Source organism: Momordica charantia (assembly GCF_013281855.1).
Source record: "Momordica charantia cultivar OHB3-1 chromosome 1 unlocalized genomic scaffold, Mcharantia_2.0 BLBB01000001.1, whole genome shotgun sequence".
In the NCBI taxonomy this organism is placed as follows: domain Eukaryota; kingdom Viridiplantae; phylum Streptophyta; class Magnoliopsida; order Cucurbitales; family Cucurbitaceae; genus Momordica; species Momordica charantia.
The window spans coordinates 16,336,391-16,353,183 of record NW_028275157.1 but is presented as its reverse complement, the minus strand read 5'-3'; the positions used below and the strand labels follow the sequence as shown (position 1 = coordinate 16,353,183).

At 33.1% G+C, this 16,793-nt stretch overlaps 2 protein-coding genes across 2 annotated transcripts; one reads left to right on the top strand and one right to left on the bottom strand.

The window, feature by feature from the left end:
• Positions 1-2,530: 2,530 nt before the first annotated feature.
• On the bottom strand, positions 2,531-3,310 carry LOC111005826 (uncharacterized). Its single transcript, XM_022277464.2, has one exon. It carries the CDS (start codon positions 3,302-3,304, stop codon positions 2,705-2,707), a length of 600 nt encoding a protein of 199 aa, XP_022133156.2. The 5' UTR covers positions 3,305-3,310; the 3' UTR covers positions 2,531-2,704.
• A 9,432-nt stretch (positions 3,311-12,742) lies between these two features.
• Positions 12,743-14,558, top strand: LOC111005319 (pentatricopeptide (PPR) repeat-containing protein). The gene is given in 2 exon segments (XM_022276777.2): positions 12,743-12,991; positions 12,993-14,558. Coding segments are annotated over 2 exon segments (1,569 nt in total). The 5' UTR covers positions 12,743-12,788; the 3' UTR covers positions 14,359-14,558.
• The last annotated feature ends 2,235 nt before the right edge of the window (positions 14,559-16,793 follow it).

Sequence of the window (16,793 nt, the reverse complement as noted above, 5' to 3'; positions counted from 1 at the left end):
TCTCGAGTATAGACATTTTGTAAGTTAATTTTACAAAAATAGTAAGAAAATGAAATTGTTGCAAAACCAACGGATGAAATCATTAATATATCTAAGCTTAATTGTGATTAATTAATTTCTATTATTGATAAAGTATTATATTATCTTTAATTATATTTTAACTATTTTAAACTACAAATTCATCTTATTGTCAAGAGTGACGTTTAAATATTGGTAAATCACTTATTATTTAAATTTTAGAAAAAATTGTAAAAATCATGTTACAACCAGTGTTCAAAATGTCGATGTCGATGAAAATGTCGAGGTTCCGATTTTACGGACATATCGATGTCGATGGATATTTCGGGAAAAATAATGGAAATTGTGGAAATTGATAGAAATTTTTTGAATTAGTAAATAAAACTTGAATTGTAGCTTAATTAGCCTATAATTCATTAAATGTAATAATATGACCATTTTACTTATGAAAATGTCGATGTCGATGGAAATATCGAAAAAAGATTTTTTCCTTTAATGAAGATTGATGGAAATTATTTGAATATGTAAAGTAAACTTCAATTGTAAACTTTTGACTACTTCTTTAATGTTTGGAAATGAGATAATTACCGACTTGGTTTCCAAACACATTTCTAAATTCTAATTAACTCCTGTTTACTTTTTACCTACTTCCATTTTCAAATTTGAATTTACACATTTTTCAAACACATTTTCAAATCAATCATCAATCCAACTTCCCAATCAAATTTACACAATTTTCAAACACCTCAACCTCGTGATTGTGTCATTCATCCAAATTATGTATCAATGAGATTCATATGTGCTTCATATTCTGATGAGCAACTACCTTCAAAACTTTCAGTTTAGGATGATCGGGGAGAACTATTGTAATTTATATCAAAGTTATCAAGATAGTGCACTAGATCCTCCGATATTAGTGTACTAGATTCTCCGATATCATCTTTTTGGTATTAATTAAGTTACCTATTCTACTTCATGTTTCACCACTATTTATATATAATAATATTTTATTTTTAAAAAATTCTAAGATTATTTCAATCTTTATATATGTAAATATTTCACATATATTGTTCAATTGTGTGAGTAAGGACTAGATTGGATTAGAAATTATCGCAAATTCCAAATCTTATTAGTTATACTTTATACAGTATTAAAATTCGAATGTTTCATTGAACAGATAAAGATTACAATTATCGAGCTTGTGAGAAATTATAGACTATAATGACATAGTAGGAAGAGGATGAAAATAAAATAACCTTAAAAGAAGAAGAGAGAGAGAAAAAAGACACAGTCGAAATTTTGTCGACATTTCGACATGTCGGACATGTCGACATGGCTCTCGACATTTTGAGCCCTGGTTACAACCATAAAAGTTGTTGTAATTGTATTTTTTTAACTTTAAACTTGAGCAATTATATTCTAACCTTACAACTCTAGTGTTTTAGCTCGTTATTTTAAAAGTCTGAAGGCGTAATTGCTATGAACTTCTAAGTTATAATAACCTTTAATTGTTTATCTCACTATTTATCACATCACACAAATTCTGTCAAATTTAATTCTCGTAGTCGGAAGGGCCTAGCAACGTAACAAAAAGTCATAGAGATTCAAAATCCAAAACATATCTCCATCAACATCAAGCAGCTGATTAAGGTTTTTGAATTTAGATAATGTTGAAGCTTAGATTGTATCTTACTTTTGTGCTTTTAAATACACACCAACCCAACCCACCTTCTTCCCCATACCCTATTATCTAATTAATAATTATTATTATTCCTTTACTTTTAATGTTTAATGGAGCTAAAGGATTTTTTCCCCCATATTTTATATTATGTAAAAGTAAAGAGAGAGAAAGATAAGTGATTGCACTAACGAGCATGAGGAAGATCGGCAGAAGTCACCAACAACATTTTTCTTCACTAATCTTTAACTACACATTAATCTGTTTTTAAGACAAATTTTATCTCATAGCATAAATTTAATGTGTTTAAAAAGAATGTCACTTTTTATAGGATACAAAGCGTGATTTTTCTGAGGACGTGGGAGTTGGAGATATATGTCAATCATCGTGAGCTATACTCACTTTGACCCTCAAAATTATCCTTAAATGCCAATATTACAAATTAGGAATGAACTAATCGATCAAATCACATAAAATTCAATCCAGTGATATCCATAAATCTTAGAAGGCGTGAAATCTATCTTACACGGTGGAGAATCCCTATTTAGTCTCTTCATCTTGTCTCCAACCCCATTGTTTGGATATATAAACTCGAAATATTATGCAAAAGCGAGAATAGTTCAGCGGTAGAGGTTATCAATTCAATCTTCCACCTCTACATATTGTACTAAAAAACTAGAGACAGAAAAATGAGATAAGGAAGAAGGCTTCTCCGTCCCAAGTACATGAACACCCCCTTTTAAATTGATGACATTAACTTTTACTAATTGTTTAGAAAGTAAAGTTAAATAGAGAGAGAGAGAGAGAGAGAGAGAGAGAGAGAGAGAGAGAGAATTGGTTAATTATGTGACCAAAACTATGTTGCTTTCTATCATCATCTTTGAAGTTTGTTACACTTTTACTTTTACTTTACTCTGTGTATATCTAAACTAACAGAGAAACTGTAATTGTAATTGTAATACAGAGATCAAATGGAAGAAGAAGAAGAAGAAGAAGAAGAAGAAGAAGTTAGGTATTGCAATCAATTTCAGTTTCCGGTATGCTTTCGAGAGCGGGCTTCCATCTCTGCAATTCCTCCTTTTCCAATTCATCTCTGCAACTAATTTCTCCACTACTTTTAATCTTACTCATCATTTCATCGCCCCAAATCCCCCCATTTTCAATCATCTCTTCCAGCTCCTTCTTCGTCATCACCACCTTTATCCGAATCGCACGCCCGCCGCTGATTTCGCCTTCGCCGGTTTCCTTCTCCGGAACAGCGAACCGGACCGCCTTCTTCGGCTTTTCCTCGGCTTCCGGAGCCGAATCGGTCGGGATGAGAAAGTAGAGATGGCCGGAGAGGAGCTTGGCGCTGTGGTGGAGATGGTGGGTGACCGGAACGGCGTCGGCGATGGCGTGGCCGCCGGAGAAATCCGAGAGGACTTGGAAAACTCTGGTCGGGGATTTGTATTCCAGGATTTTGCCGTCGGATTTCATGATTCTGATCGGTTTCTCCTCCACAAACAAGCAATTCCCCATTTCTTTTTTCTTAATAATCTTCGTTTTTTTGTTTTGTTTTTTGTTTCTGAATTCTGGGAGTGAAGATGGGGGAGGGAGTAGTGCGGTCATGAATTGGAGTGGTATTTAAAGATTCTACCTTAACCTTTTGCCCTAATTTCTTGTTCATATTACACAAATGCCCTCCTCCCATTTTCTCTCTCTGCCCTTGAGGATCTCCATTGGACCTTCTGTAGCTTTTTCATTGTATTTGTACTATATTTTCTTAATTTGTTTTAATTCCAAAACTTTTATTGATTATTTTGAGATATTTATATAGTCACATCATGCTTTTTTAAGAAAAAAATTTATAATATTTTAATGAGTTGGATTATAGTAATTTAGCCAAATTTTATTTAATGAACAAGCTAATTTATAATATACTAATAGGACATACATGAAATGATTTTATTGATTAAAATATTTTTTATTTCTCTAGAAAAGTCATTGGTGTATATTCGAATCTCAATTCTCAAATCTCATATTGGCATGAAATATAATATGTGGTTTTAAAATGTAATTAATTTTTTTTTTAATTTTAGAGACTGAATAAATAATAATATTAGTAAATTTATAATTTAACAAAAGAAATTATTAAACACTTAAAAAATATTGATTTTTTTGTTTGTTAGGTTTATTACTTTTGGTTTGTTTTGCTATTGGATTAAAAAATTAGCGAGCTGTTTTTTTATGCTTTTAAAATAATTGTTTTCTTTTTCTAAAACAAAAACTTAAGAATAAGCATTTTAGTAAAAAAAGTTAAATAACAGATGTTTGGTTCTCTCTTCTAAAAATCTCTTTTTGAAGTGTTTTTCAATCGAGCATGGAACAAAAACCCATTTAAAAATACATTTTCACAAATCTTAAAGAATTTTAAAGTGATTTTGACTTTTTCAAAAACAATTTTATGTTCTTAAATATATGAAAATTTGGAGTGAAATATTTTATTGGTCCTAACATTAACGCTAAAGATAGCTCACAGGTAGTGAAATGTAATTATTAAAAATTTAAACTCGTCATAATGCATTAAGAGAAAATAATTATGATGCTTGGTGTAATGGGTTGGGTTAGTGAAAAGTAAAGTTTTTGAAATAGTTTTAGGAATAATTGAATTGAAATGGGAAACCTATGGAATTTATTCAAAATTATAGCTTTATTATATAACTTTTTAAAGTTAAAGTAACAATAAAATAATTCCACACACATTTACATCATTTTTCATTTGGGTAATAATTACGATGGATAAGTTATTTTCTTACACACAACTTTGATCATTTCAAAGGCAATAAATAATGCCACTCTCTTCAACAATTATCAATGATCATATGACCCATCACAAGAATTTTAGCATGTTTAAGAATGGGTCAACCAAGAGTAAACAATGTAAGGACTAAGGTGTTAACTCTACTTAAATTTTAGCTAAAATCAATTGATGTCAAATTAATCTATTGATTCTTTAAAAAATAATAAAATACTTAAGGATAAAATTGCTTACTCTCAATAATTGTTGGAGATTAACACAAAATTGCACAAATACGATTTTAAAATCAACCAAACTGTCAACCTGAACATAGTTCAACGGATTAAGGTATCTATCTCCAACTAAAAGATCGTAGGTTCGTATCCCCACTCACATGTTGAACTAAAAAAATCAAACAAACTTATAAAATTAAATGTTTTGAATAAGTCAAGGACCTCTAGATTATAAAAAAAATATTGTTTAGTAATTGATTAATTGATCAATTTAAAAGACTATGTAATGAATTATAAGTTAACAGGATGGTCCCTCCACATTTTACAATAATTAGCAACAATGAAACAATTACATATTATACTTGAGATTTTAAAAACTATATATTCTTATATTTCAAAAAGAGGTTCGTAAAAATCTATTGATCATATTTATTTTATTTCATAAACTAGTATTTAAAGAAATTGATAAGGCTGAACATTTGATCAGAAATAACAAAAAAAATCAAATAATACGATATTGTTTGTAGATTTTATAAACTAACTTAAAATCATTTTTAAAACAAATACGTACGTATTATTATAGTTGACGAACTACATGAGTGTGTGGTTTATTAATATTATTTGTAACAAAATCTAAATGGAATTTGAATTAAATAAAAAAAGTACTTTTTTTTTTTTATCGAAATGGAAATGTACTAAAAAGTTGGATGAACAATGTTCAAACAAAAATGGTTGTGTTTATTGGACTTCTTGTATTTCTTGCTTTTTCATTGTCTAGGCTAGTCCCTATTGTAGCACACTATAATTTGGAAAAACATGTTCTCAAATTGGTAAGTCTATTTGGGACCATATATTAGAGATAATTTTATTCACATAAATTTAGTATATCGTCCACTTTAAGCTAAATTTATGTGGGTTTACCTTTGATTTTAGTTTTCTTAGGTGTCATAGATCTTCCATATTTTTATTGTGTGAATTCGGTCAAAAGTGTAAGTCAACAAGTTCAAGTAAAAGAAAACAAAAAAGAGAGGAATAAAAAATTATTTGAAGGGTTGAAATATTGTAGCTGTCAGTTCTATGTTGCTAAATATATAAGAAATAATTTAAAAACTATATTATAAACTTATATTTATATTGAATTATTATCAGAGGATAGATAAATTTTGAATTTATATCTAACAATTATTCAGGAAGAATATATTAAATAATATATATTTGGAGGAAAAAAAAGAGTGGAAGTCAACGAAAGAAGTACATGAACTATGAAGGTAGGAACTAGGATGGGGAGGGAAGAATCAACTAATTAAAGGGCACATTAAAATAAATAAATAAATAAATATATATAAATTGATAAAAAAAGGTGGAGTGTGGGGCCCACCAAATCCAAGATCCAATCGTGGGATGGCGTCCATACGGTTGACTCCGTCCCTGTGGTCTTCCAAAATGCCACATTGACTATTTTCCCCATGCGGCCCCACATTTATTAATGAGAAAAAGAGTTACCGCTCTCTTTTAATATTTCGATTGAAATACTATTTTTCGTAGAAATAGTATTCTTGCTTATTTTGATGATCCCCGCTCTGATACCATCTTAAGAATGAATAAACCACCACTCAACCCAAAAGCTTAAGATAAATTTAATTCATTTATATGGATTCTAATATTAGTATCATGCCTCTGTCATTTAGAGCTACGGTGATGTTGTCAAGTAATATTGTTAAATGTGAAAATCAAATTATAATAACCTTTAATTATTTACGTTGATCTGTTAAGTGGATAAAAGAATTGTTTGCCATGAAAAATTAATGTAACGATGGCTGTTTTCTATTTAAAAAGAATAAAATAACATACTAAATTAACTAGAAAATGCCAAAATGGGAATATATTATATATTTATGTGAATAAAGAAGTCGTCCATGAAAGGGATTCTTGACAGTTGACGACATTATATTCTAAGTTCCTACCCCAACCATGAGGGGCTTTAATTTGCTACAGAGACGTGTTCCTTTTATGTTTGGAAAATTTTAGCAACTACAAATATTTTTCTTCTTTTTTCTTTCTTTCTCTTTGTAGAAAATTGTTCGATATTTTCTCTTTTTCTTTTTTTTTTCTCTTTCTTTGTAGTGCATTGGTTACAAAATCTAAAAAATATCGTTGATATTGAAAGTTTAATATCATTTTTCTTCTATAGTTTGGTAATTTTTCGTCAAAAAGAAAGAGAGACAACGATATTCACCATCTAAATGTCGAGGTGAGTACGAATATGAATATGATTTTTAAAACGTATAGAGACTATTTTAATATTAGGTTAAACACCAATTGAAATTATTTGGATAAAATATAAGAAAAATGTTAAAATATTTTTTGAATGTGAAAAAGAATATTATTGTTCATGGTCTTATGTTATAGAGCAGTCATCCTGACGTTGGTGGCACTCTCCATTAAAGAGAGTATTATAATTAATTTATAAGCTTTTAAATTAATAAGAACAAAAAGAAACGCTTTTTCATGATCCAGGTATGGCCTAAATTACCTGCTCATTTACTGGACCACTTGCAAAATGCTGTTGTAATCTTTCGTATGAGGAAGATGGGTTTGTTTCGTGATTTTTCCAAACTCCCAAGGTCAATTTGGTAAAATATTTTAATGCAATAATCCTAGTGCAAACAAGGATAGAAGAGAGAGATGGCAAAATCAAACTTAACAAACTCTTGTTTATTTATTTATTACTTGGATATTAATTTGATAGATAGAAGATTACTAAAAAAAAGAAAAAGAAAAGGGGTAAAATCAAGTGCAAATTCGAAATCCTCCCTCGTTGAGGCACAATGTGTTTTAGCCTCATCTTAGATACGGTAAGGACGAGGAGGAAAAAATGTGTCCGGAAGATTTTGACCGACAAGAAATCTACTGATTGTCGACAGAATATCTACAAAAATGATAGATACGGATGCCTTGAGGCACTATTTCTAAATGTTCTCTTATAAAAAGACAAAGTCCTACTTTCTCAAAAGTATGTAAAAATCTCTTGATATTAAACTTAACTCGACTCAACATCAACTAGTACTCGTACTAATTTAAGTCTTAGAGTGTATATGGTCGAAAACCACATCAGTGCAAGATTCTATTTATAAGTTAGCAACTAGTTTAAGTCCACATCAGAATTCATACTAGATCGCTTGCTGACATGTCACGCAAGTCATATATATATACTCTTTATCATATGAAGCAAAAAGAAACCTTAATTTGTAGGTATATAACCAAAAGTTCCTTTTACATTCCTATATGTATAAACGATGATGAAGATTCCACTTTTAATTGTGACAGACTGTTTTTTTTTTTTTTTTTTGGGAATGGGGAGAAAAAAGGGGAATGAATGATGGGAGAATGGGAAGTTGAAGTTTATTTGGGGTTAGTGATGGGGTTTGTCAACACGCATGCTTTCACAATAATCCTTTTTTATCTCAAATATTTCTACATTGCTTTTACTAGTGGAAGCTCTACAAAATTCTCTCCTTTTTCCCTTCCTCTCTCATCCCATACTTAAAAACTCCTAATGGCAACAAGTTCAAAAAATGTAAGCAGAGAGAATTTGAATATTTAAATTGTAAGAGCAGATAATAAGGCTAATTATAGAATTGAAAATAACAACATGAGCATAACCCAACTATAATTGACATCTACTACTTCCTTTAACGTTGAAGGTTCGAACCTCCATATTCTCTCAATTTGTTGTATTGAAAAAAATATATAAAGAGAGAGAGGAATCAAAAATATATTTTACGATTTATAATCTGATCTAGACCCTAGGGGTGCGATTTGTTAAAAAAAAAAAACTATAAACCAACAAAGAATTCCAAACTTTATATATAAAAAAAAAGGTATGTTCTCAGAAATTAATAGGAACTTTAATTTGTTGTATTTGATAATTTTATGGTCAAGTCTACTACTTTCTTTTTCAAGTTTTAACTACATAAATATGAATGCTAATTAAGTTGGCCAAACACGGTAACTTATGTTAGAGAAAATGAAGTTGTTCATATAATATTTTATTAGAGTTTGCTTAAAATATCAGATTCTTAACTATTATCCATTTATTCGACCTAAAGGGAAACGTACCGTTTAACCTATCATATTTATTAATAACACTAAGAAAATAAAAATAATCGTATAAACACAAGCCCAATGGTTTACAATTTTGCTTGGAAATGACTTCATTGGGAAGATTACAAGTGAAGCCAGTTAAGAATAATTAGTTTTCCCCTTTCAAAGTTACCAATTAAAATGGAAAGAAAACCTAGTTTTTTTTTAGAATTAATATAATTATAATGTATTAAATAGAACCGTTGATGGTTGACCAGTTTGAGTTATATGTTCAAATTACTAAAGAAAATACGAATGGTTATCCGTTATTAAAAATAGTGAAAAAAAAAAGAAAATAATAGACCCTACCTCCTTTTTTGAATAATAAGACTAATAAAAAAGTAAAAATAAAACAAATTGTCATTGAGGATAATTAAGACACTTATGTCCGATTAGGAGTTCTTAAGTTTGAATCTCCCGCCACAATATATACTTAAGAATATATATAAAAAAAATACCAACAAATTGTTGTAATGGCAATTTTGCCACCTAAGCAGCCAAGTTGGTCTTTGCCACATCATCATTATGATTTGACCAGATAAGCAACCAAATGGCGATTTATAGTCAAGAGTACACCCCATAATAGGAATTAGAAACTAATCAAATTGACTCTATATATCTATGAACCAAAAAATTTACTTCACGTAAAACTTCTGTTCCAAGGTATATTTAAATAATATGTTTTATCCAACAACCTTTTCCGGACTAAATTAATAGCCTTTGTGCCATCTTTCAATAATTTTAAAATTTTAATATCTACGGCGTTAATTAATTCAACCCGCCTCAAGAAATTGAATCTTTTAAAAATTCAATTCAAAATTACACATTCTACATTTTAACAAATGTGTCGTGTGATATTTGAACAAACTCCCAAAAAATAAAGAGAAATTTTTGACGTAGGGATTGATGTTTAGGATTTTCTGCTAACCCAATGCAAGCGCATGTTTGGCCAAGCTTCGGCCACAAATGTTCTTTATTTTCATCAGTCGAGATCTAAGTTAGCACTAGGAAAGATCTCTTTTTTCCCTGCGGCTGCTTCCGATCTTATAAGGAGCAGAAACTTTACATTTAGCATAATGTCTTAGATAATGTAAAAAACCTTTGCGAAACTATATAAAAAAATCTTGGTTTGTTTAAGTGGGAAATTTAAAATATCATTGGCAAAACTGGGAAAAATATATATATATAAAAAAAAAATCATCAATGTGGGATGGGATTGAGTTTTGATGGGAAATGTGTTATAGTGGGAAAGGAGTGGCAGTAGTGTGTTGGTGTGGAAGATATAAAAATAGTAGGAGCCAAAGATTTTTATAGACACAAATAAATATCCTGCCACCCCCGATCACGATGAAGTAATCTGCCCAATCCAAATCCAAACCGACTTTACTTGTTTTTCTTTTCAGGTTTCATACGTGCCTTTTAGCTTATGCCTTCAACATTACCAATTTACAAATAAACCTACTTCTTTATCAACATATTTGGTTGTTTCCAAGGACAATACTATCAAGTTTAAAGAATGTACTGTCTCGTCTTTTGTCTAATCCTGAATATTGCTTAAATATGTTAAATACAACAGTACCTGAATGTCTGCTTTGAGCATGATTCTTACGATTTTGCTTTGATTTCACCTAAAATATCTTAAACCAATGGATATGTTATTCAATTCTTATATATTCACGATCTATTCTTTGTTTAGCCAATGCGAGACTTGGGTCGCATTCCCAATAAAATAGTTACATATTAAGAACTACTCCCATTATGATGATAGTAAATAGTTGTTGATGAATGACCATTTTCCCACATGCCCAACTTGTAGGTTTAGATCAAGTTGTTTTGTCCGCCTTTGACTTTTTTACTAATTTGATTTTTCTGGTCCTTAACAAATTATTTAGAGCTCGAGCCTGCCTAAGAGTTGGGTTGTATAGTTTGAATAACTTTTTTCTCATTTATAATATAATCATAGATATGCTTTAAAAAAATTGGGTTTAGATGGCTAAGGTATCCGTTAGCTTCTCCATAAAGAAAGTAGCTGATGAATAAGAATATTATTGTACCCCTTAAGCAATTTAGCTATCATTGCATGACAACAAAATGAAGCCATTTCCATTTTCAAACCACTCCATTCTTCCTTTCTCATTCATTCATTCTCTATATCTCTCTAAATCTTCCTCAAAAGAAAAAGAGAGGAAAAAGAACATATAACTTTTCGAACCACTTTTGAGTTTTGTGGACACAAGAATAAAAAAAATCATTGTTTTTCTCCAACATTCCGTTCTTTGTTTTTGTCTTCTACTTGAAAAGACTGTCCAAAGTGGGGCCCACTGTCGCCGCCGTGGCACCTTGGATGTGACACTTGTCTCTCACTGGTACGACGGCACCGCCTGTACGACTTTTTTGTTTGGGCGACCAGAATTTTTTTTACCGCTCAATCCTCACTATGTTTAACCATTGGCTCGCCATTTGCCACGTGTTTGCATAAAAATTATCCACCTGGACCGCCACTGACGCCAATCTGCGTCAGCATCTTCTCCCCATTTTTATTTTTTAATATTCAAATACTTTTAAGATGCTTTTGTTGGTAATTTAAAAATAAAAATCTGAAAACAATGGATAACAAGTCGTTCTTCAAATATATATTTGATAATTGATTTGAAAATTAAATTTAAATTTAAAAAATTATTTAACGTGTGTTTAATAATATATTTGTAAACTAATTTGAGTTCCCAACTAACCATTTAGTTAAATATAAAATATTATAAATTAATTTATCAATATTTTTGTTATAAATTCTGTATAATTATTATTTTACAATATTATATAATTTATAATATATTATATTTTACATAGTTTAATTTTAACAAAAAAAAATGAAATGAGCTTATAACATGAAACAACATATTAATCAAACGTTTTTATTTTTTAATATAATCTACATTTAAAGTTTCAAATTTAAAATCTGAAAACGTCGAAAACATAAAAGGTTAAAGGTTGTTTTTAAAATTTCCACTGTTTGAATCACATCATTCAAAAACACTTTTTAAAAATAAATTTGTCAAACACATATTCACTAAATCGAATCCGAATTTTTTCGGATTGCAAACCAAATAAGCCAATAGTTGTAAATTTCAACAATGTTTTATGGAATTTAGTTATAATAAAATTTCAATCATTAATATCGGTATTTAAATATTGTTGTAGTATGTCAATTGAATTGAGTTATTATAATATAATTTCATCAATGAAACTGATCTAAATTTAGATCAATATTGTAATTTTTACCCTCTATTCAATTTCCACTTACTCGCCCACTATTTTTTTTTTCTATAAAAACAAATGTAGAAACTCGCTAATTTAGTTAGAAACAAGCTTGGGATAAAATTAAGCTTGATTTGATACACAAATTCGACTATTAAATAACTTCGTCAACAAATTTCAACAAAAAAAAATTCACTATATTATCATTTTTGTCTGAACCCTGAAATTAATACAAAATATACTTTTTATAATTCATTTGATATATGTAAATACCTTTTTAAATAAAATTTGGATAAAAGTTGCAACACTTTATAAAATAAAATTTATGAGGCATGTTGAAACATTTATCCAATTTTAATATTATAATTTGATTGAATGGAAAGTTTATAGTAAAAATTGATATACCTAGAAAATTTAGTGTTAAAAACGATACTTTCCCAAAAAATACATTTGTTCATATAATTTTACACAACATCCCTCTGATTCTTAAATATTAATGGTGAGCAATCTTGTTCCTACCGAAAAACGATAATTATCAATTTAAACCTAATTAATTAAGATTTGTTCGATTAAAAAATCATGTATTCTAACCGTAACACGGACTTAAAAAAAAATATCGATGATTGATGAGATTATTCAAACTTTGGACTAAGCTATCATGGTCTTAAACTAAATCGTGGAGTTTATGGGGCTTCCCTTCACCCACCTGAAACCCAGGCATTCAATTCTCCAGCTTTCGCAGAGCTCAGTAATGGTGATGAAGAAGCTCCCACCGATTCTAAGAAAGCTTCAAACTCCGCCGCCGGCACCGCCGTCTCCATTGCCGGACGCAATTTTACCCTCTCCGCCTCAAGCCCTTCCCGCCCCTCTTCCCAATCTCACTCTTTCTTTCCCCCCACCATTACACTCAACTCCTCCATTTCCTCAAAACCCACCTTTCCCTCCCCTTCACCCCCAATAATCTCCTCCATTTCCTCAAATCCAAGCTCCATTTCCACCCCAAATTCTCCCACTACGATTTCCACATCTTCAATTGGGCCTCCACCATCGACTCCTTCCGCCATGATCACTTTACCTTCGCATGGATGGCTAGAACCCTCGCCACCACCGATCGATTTCCCGACCTCAAGTCTCTCCTCCAGTTCTTGGCCTCCTCTCCATGCCCCTGCTCCGACGGTATTTTCTCTTGCCCTCAAACGGAATCCATTTTTCAATTTTCCATTAGTGCGTTCTGTAGAGCTGGGAAATTTGATGAGGCTGTTGTCGCTTTTGAGTCCATGCGGAGACTGATTGATGGGAGGCCTAGCGTTGTTGTTTATAATGTTTTGATTAATGGGTTTGTGAAGTCTGGAAGATTTGATAGGGCTCTAGGGTTTTATGATAGGATGCTTAGCGATAGGGTTAAGCCTGATGTGTATACTTTTAACATTTTGATTAGTGGGTATTGTCGCAATTCACAGTTTGCGCTGGCTCTAGAATTGTTCAAGGAGATGAGGGAAAAGGGTTGTAGCCCAAATGTGGTAAGTTTCAATACTCTGATTAAAGGGTTCTTCAGGGAGGGAAAGTTTGAGGATGGGATTGCCATGGCTTGCGAGATGATACAACTGGGATGCAAATTCTCTAGTGTCACTTGTGAAATTGTAGTGGATGGGCTCTGTAGGGAAGGCAGGGTTCTTGAGGCGAGTGAAATTTTGATTGATTTTTCGAGGAAGCGAGCATTGCCTGAAGACTACGATTATTTTGGTGTTATTGAGAATCTTTGTGGGGGAGGAAATGCAGGCAAAGCTCTAGAAGTTGTGGATGAGCTGTGGAGGGGAGGAAACGTTCCCAGCATCATTGCTTCGACCACTTTGGTCGAAGGGTTGAGGAAAGTAGGGAGAGCGAATGAAGCATTGACTGTAACAGAGAAGATGCTTAAAGAAGGTATGGTTCCTGACAGTGTGACATTTAACTCTCTTCTCCAAGATCTGTGCAATGTGAAGAAAACAGAGGAAGCTAATAGGTTGAGATTGTTGGCTTCAAGCAAGGGGTTTGAACCAGACACCAAAACATACTACATTTTACTTTCTGGCTACACCATGGAAGGCAACAAGGTGGAAGGGGAAAGGCTTGTGGATGAGATGTTGGACAAGGAGTTCATACCTGATATTGCAACATTTAACAGGTTGATGGATCAGTTGTCGAATACATGTAAGAAAAGATTTACACGGTCTCAAAATCGTTATCCATTGAGTTCGAAGTTGTTAGCAGAATGATCAAACAAACATTAACTGAGGCAACTGCTTCTCTAATTCTATGGATGATTGCTGATAACACAGATGGTTTTCCAAGTTTTGGTGATCATATGATTTACTATAAAGGAGGTGATGATAATTATAGAAACTCATTGAGATTGTAGAACCTGTATTGATATATGCTTGAGCTTGACATCTTCATTATGAAAAAGTTGGGTCTAGAATGTTTCTCTATTGATTGCCAGAATTTATGGTGGGGTTTTGTTAGGGTTTGAAAGAATGGCAGCACAGCTACCTAGAGATTCATGCAAGAAGAGTTTTCTGATACATTGATCATTGATGCTGTGTAAAGCCTTGTTACAGACCACTTCTTTCTTTAGTTTGAAGGAGATACAAGACTGCTACCATCTAATCAAAGTTATGAATATAGCGACGACACATACGAGAACAATACAATGGCGACTATTCGCCACTCATTCCATGAAGGAACATATTAGTGTTGTAAAGATTCATGTGGATTATGATATGCAGAGCATATGAGTTCACTATGACCAAGTTCTACATCAAAGTGAAAGATCAGTTCATTCATATTTCTTTATTGTTTGAGACCCACAACTTTTTCTTCAAAAGATTTTACACTTTCAGTTGCACCTTATCATTTTTAGTTGATATACTTATATTACTGTGAGGATCAGCCTCACTTTTGGTATTAAAACGTAGAATCAAATGCCCTTGAGCAGTACAAAGCCGACCCACCTATTCGAGAGGGTGGGTATTCTCTCCCTAACCTTTTCACAGCACTCAAAACTAGGATGATCTCCTCCTACCTTTTCCTACCCTTTTCTACTACACGTTGCCCTATTACACGATTTAGGTCCCACCAGCTATAGGTCCCACTACCCAAATCGTTAGCCTCTTTATTCCCCCATCATTCTATTGTACCTAGTACAATTCCCTTTCTACCCCTCCTGTGATAAGTCTTCACAATGGGAGGCCTAACAACTACCTCCCCTACCTCCCCTTAAGCTCCACCTTGTCCTCAAGGGGGAAATCTGAAAACTGACAAGGGGGAAATATGGAAACTGGTTCTGCATATCAAAGAACGTTTCCCATGTAGCTTCCTCCTCTGGCAGGCCTATCCAACGGATCAATGCCTCTGGCAGTCCCTTGTCCCCGTTGATTCCAGTGGCAAAGACCTCTTCTGGTTCGGCACGCCATTCCCAGTCTTCTGTGAGCTGTTGGGGAGTCGGGTGGATTGGAATGTTGGTTCCCACAGCCTTTTTCAGTTGAGAGACATGGAAGACTGGATGGATTACTGTTTCTGCTGGTAGCTTTAAACGGTATGCCACTGTTCCCACCCTCTGGAGTATTTTATAGGGCCCGAAGTACTTGGCAGCCAATTTCTCATTCCTCTTCTTGGCCAAGGATTTCTGTCGATAAGGTCTAAGCTTGAGGAAAACCATATCCCCGACCTGAAATTCCACTTCTTTGCGGTGAGTGTCCGCCTGTTTCTTCATCCGGTTTTGTGCCTTCAACAAATTGTCTTTCAAGGTTGCTAAGGCTGAGTCACGATCAGCCAATTGCTGATCCAATGTGGCGTTAGAAGTCTTCTGACTACCATAAAACAAAAGCGGAGGTGGGGTGCGGCCATAGACAGCTTGGAAGGGCGTTGTGCCAAGCGACTCATGAAAGGTCGTGTTATACCAGTATTCAGCCCATGACAACCACTGCCCCCATGTCTTAGGTGCTTCACTGCAAAAGCAACGGAGGTAGGTTTCTAGACATTTATTCACTATCTCAGTCTGTCCATCCGTTTGGGGGGTGGTAGGCCGTGCTCCTCTTCAATTTAGTACCCTGGATACGAAAGAGCTCGATCCAAAAATTGCTGAGGAAGACCTTGTCTCGATCTGATATGATGGATTGGGGAAATCCATGCAGTCTTACCACCTCGCGAATAAAGGCTGCAGCCACAGATTTCGCTGTGAAAGGATGCTTGAGGGGAATGAAATGAGCATACTTGCTCAGTCTATCCACCACGACGAATATGGTATCCTGCCCTGCAGACTTAGGTAAGCCCTCTACGAAATCCATAGTAATATCCTCCCAAATCCGCTCTGGAATTGCCAAAGGTTGTAATAACCCCGTCGGTGCCGTGGTCAGAGACTTGTTTCGTTGGCAAATGTAGCACTCTTCCACGAAACGTTTCACATCAGCCTTCATACCTTGCCAATACAGCTCGCCTGATATCCTCTTGTAAGTCCTAAGAAACCCCGAGGGTCCTCCCATTATGGAGTTGTGATATAGGTGTAGGATAGCAGGCTTCAGTGAGGAATGACTGGAAATGACCATCCTATTCTTGTAGTGGAGCACACCATGTTGTAAACTGAAGTGTGGTGGCGTATGGATCCCTGCTTGCATATTAGAAATGCTTTTGGACAACTTCGGGTCTGCCTGCA